At 33.5% G+C, this 4,185-nt stretch overlaps 1 protein-coding gene across 3 annotated transcripts in view; it reads left to right on the plus strand.

Annotated features, from left to right (window-relative positions):
- PHKB (phosphorylase kinase, beta) overlaps nucleotides 1–4,185 on the plus strand; it is a 309,713-nt gene that overhangs the window by 231,452 nt on the left and 74,076 nt on the right. For all 3 annotated transcript variants that reach the window (XM_006872568.1, XM_006872567.1, XM_006872569.1), the window contains 2 exons: nucleotides 2,767–2,850; nucleotides 3,565–3,669. In XM_006872568.1, coding sequence (XP_006872630.1) covers nucleotides 2,767–2,850; nucleotides 3,565–3,669 — 189 coding nt within the window. The remainder of the gene's footprint in view (nucleotides 1–2,766; nucleotides 2,851–3,564; nucleotides 3,670–4,185) is intronic.

Genomic DNA, 4,185 nt, shown 5'->3' on the forward strand with positions numbered 1-4,185 from the left:
AATGTTTATGCATTCCATTTCATTTTTGACAACTTCTAGTTTTCCCAGATTTATATTTTGTACATTCCATATTCTGATTTTCATTCTCTTCATTTTGAGTTGTGCCCCATCAGCAAATGAAGGTCCTGCAGACTTTTCTCCCACGGGTTTTACTCCATTCATGTCATCACGATCTACTCTACTTTGAGGCAGCAGCTCTTCCCCAGTCACATAAGGTTTTCAGTGACTGAATATTCGGAAGTAGTTCATCACTCTTTCTTCCTGGTCTGTCTTCGTCTGGAAGCTCATCTGAAACCTGTCCACCATAGGTGACCCTGTTGGTATTTAAAATACCGGTGGCATAGCTTTCAGAATCACAGCAACTCACAAGTCACCACAGTATGACAAAGTGACAGATGTGTAGTGGCCTTTTAGTTTTAAGTGGAAACTGTAAGTATGGTGAAAGAATACAACCTTGTCACACACCTTTTTTAATTTTAGAACATTCAGTGTTCCCGTGTTCTATTCGAACAACTGCTTCTTGGTCCAGGTACAGAGTCCTCATGAGCACAATTAAGTGTTCTGGAATACTCATCCTTCACAGTTCTGTCCATAGTTTGCCATGATTCACACAATCATGACAAACTATGTGTAGTCCATAAAGCACAGGTAAACATCTTTCTGATATTCTCTACACATTAGTTTTCCCTAAAGTTATGGGGAATCGTTTTACCATCATAAAGAATAGTCTTTAAAGGAAACTTATGTTTAGTTAATTTAATGTAATTGCTCTTTTAAATAGAAGAAACAGTTTAGATATACATTTATTTCTGAAAAAATTGGAACTATTTGAAGTAAAAGGGACTCCATCTAATGTTTTATACTTTAGTTTTACTATAGCTACACAGTATAGTCACTAACAGACACAAATGATTAAGCACTCTACTACTAGCCTAAAGATAAACAGTTGGAAGACAAGCCTCTGGAATCTGCTTGTGAAAAAGCCCAGCCACAGAAACCTTATGAAGCAGTTCTACTTTATATACATGGAGTTGCCATGAGTCTAAATTGTCAGCAACTAGTAACAACACACAATACAATGTTTATAGAGTACTCTTTCTGGCAGTTTGACTTTGTTTAAACCATTGCTTTTCCAGAATCAATATTTACAGCGTATCTGGCTCTGGAGGAAGTTCAATTGCACCCTCATTTTCCTTGAGTATCAGCTATATAGGTTAGACTCATTGTAAACTCTGGGGATGCTATTATCCAGGAACATACAATTTAGAAGGAGAAAGAGACACAGAGCTAACTGATGTAATAGAATGCATGTGTAATAATTGTAGGATGAACAGGAGAACTCTAGTAAGGGCATTGTTTTATATATGATGGAGTTGATATTTGAAATCATTACAAGTTAAAGTCATTAGATTAGGCAGACACTTGGTATAATGGTCAATTTTAAGAAGATTTAGGTTAGATTTCTACTGCTCATTAAATGCAACCAAAAAAATTTCTAGACAAATTTTTAAATATATCTAAATACAAAAATTCTTACAGAAAAAAATAGAATATTTTTACCACAGTTGAGAGGGAAAATAAGTCCATTTTTAGAAAATACCAATGCTAAAATGTCATTAAGTTAAGGGTGGACAGATTTAATACAGTAGAACTGAAGATAACAGTAGAAACACATCCAACGTGTTTATGGCATTTCCTAGTCGAGCAGTGTTCTGAATGAAATACCACATGCTGAAGTGAATTTGATCCACTGTGCAGTCATCCTCACATTTTCTAACAAGATTGAAGAGGAGTGAACTGGTTAAAATATGTCATACAAAAGATTGCATTCCAAGTATACCAAGATCACTTACAAATAAAAAATGATGACAAATAGAGAACAAATGGGGGAAAAAATAGAACATAAAAATTGCCATTAAATATATAAGAAAGTGTTCTACTATAAATATTTGAAAACAATACATTTTTTAAAATTAAAAATTAAAACTAACATGAAATATCATTTTGTTCCCATGTTTGTTTATGAGTACATATGTATATATTTTTTTAAATGTATAGCCCTATTTTGGAGTCCTGGTGTGGCACTGTAGGATAAGCAATGGACTATTAATCACAAGGTTAGCAGTTCAAATACACCAGCCATTCCTCAGAAATCCTACAAAGATTTGCTGTGAGTCAGAAATGACTCAACAGCACTTAACAGTAACAACATAATTCTATTTATACTTCTGGTGTTTTGTAGGGATAACACAATAAATAATGCCCTTTCAACATAGAGCAAAGAGAATCAGTTGTTGCAGAAGGGGTTGTTAAAGTAGATAGGACCATTTATTTGTAACATTTGGTTTGAATTTTTCACAAAATTCATATAATCAGAAAGACCAATAAAGACATTTATATTTTGATTTTCTGAAGTAGTAATTTAGTAATGTCTGGGCCTGTTTATAAATTTTTGGAAAAGCCAGATTTTTTTATTCCCTGGGAAACATGTGGCTCTTGTGTTATGTTTTATGAATCAGAATGAGCCATGTGAAATGTACATTGATGACACTGTAAACAGTTTCAAATTCCAGAATGCTTTAAGTGAATCAGCAAAAAATTTGCTCTAAAATTTCTCAGTTCCCCCAAATCTAACTTGTTTTCCTACCAGCATAGTGAATAAGGTGCCTCTGGAAAAGCAGAAATTGATAGAGCAGTAGCCAGGGGAAGACAGAATACAGATCAACATGGATTCTCAACTCTGATTTACTAATTTGTGTCTTACAGGCTTATTTCCACCTGGGTATCAATGAAAAGTTAGGACTCTCTGGAAGACCAGATAGGCCCATTGGCTGCCTTGGAACATCAAAGGTACAACATTTTTTGTATTATAATAACATCTTTAGCAAAATTTTACCTGAAATGTGATATTAATTATATTGTTTGATGATTTCCACATTCTCTTGGGTCACCTCTCTTTGAAATGGGCACAAACATGGATCTCTTCCAAAGAGGAAAACCTCTAATGAGATGGATTGACACAGGGGTAGCAATAGTGAACGTAAGCATAGCAACAATTGTGAAGCTGGTGCATGACTGAGCAGTGTTTCATTCTGTTGTAAATAAGGTTGCTATGAGTCAGTGCCAACTTGACGGCATCTAACAACAACAACAAATAACATACAATGAAATGATGTTCCATCTTCTATTCATCCATTCTCATACTTCATTATATACTTGGTTTAATTATCTAAATTATTATGTTAAATCTTGTTTGCATTATTTCATAGAAGTCTCCTAATTATAAATAAGCATTTCTCTTTTATATTATTTCTAAGTTTTTAAAATACCATATAGTACTCAATATTTACTCAAGCGTGACTTTTACCATCATATGAAGTATTTTTAAATTGTCACTTGTGATGTAATCAAGACACTTTAAATTTCTTAATATTACATGGATTTCACAAGCTATTTACTTGCTTATTCAGAATTAAACATCAATTTTAATTTTTATTAGGACATACATTACTTCACCTATTCCTCTAATATGGTTCATATTTTCTTTTTAAATTACCCTTGCAGATTTATCGCATTCTAGGGAAGACTGTGGTTTGTTATCCTATCATCTTTGACCTCAGTGATTTCTACATGTCTCAAGATGTTTTACTACTGATAGATGACATAAAGGTAACTCCCAAACACTTTTTTATTGAAATGGGATGACTTTGTGTCCATTGATTTTATCATGTTAAATTACATGCTCCTGGGTATCCAGATATGAGTTTATACAATGTAAAATATGAACATAAACCACCAGCTGCATAGCTTTGGAGACTCACGTTACTGGCAGCATTAGAATAATACATGGAATTTGTCTTTGTAAAGTTGTATGACCTTACTTGCTATGGCTTTCCACAAATAAAATGAGAAAATACAGCTTGTAAAAGTAGAGGGAGAACTCTTTTAGAAATTAATGTTTATACAACATTAATATTTATCTCCATTTGAACAAAAGTTGAGCAAAATAATTTTATTGATAAAGAATACCCCAAGATAAAGAATGATGTATGCACAACCTTGGAACTACAGGGCTCTGGGATACAGAGATTGACCCATGGTTGGAATGGGGAAAAGGAGGGAACAGTGTTAAGATGCTCGGCAGTCTTTTGAATCTTGGTTTTCCTTGCAGTATAATATAAACTA

This window comes from Chrysochloris asiatica, unplaced genomic scaffold, assembly GCF_000296735.1.
Source record: "Chrysochloris asiatica unplaced genomic scaffold, ChrAsi1.0 scaffold00204, whole genome shotgun sequence".
In the NCBI taxonomy this organism is placed as follows: Eukaryota; Metazoa; Chordata; class Mammalia; order Afrosoricida; family Chrysochloridae; genus Chrysochloris; species Chrysochloris asiatica.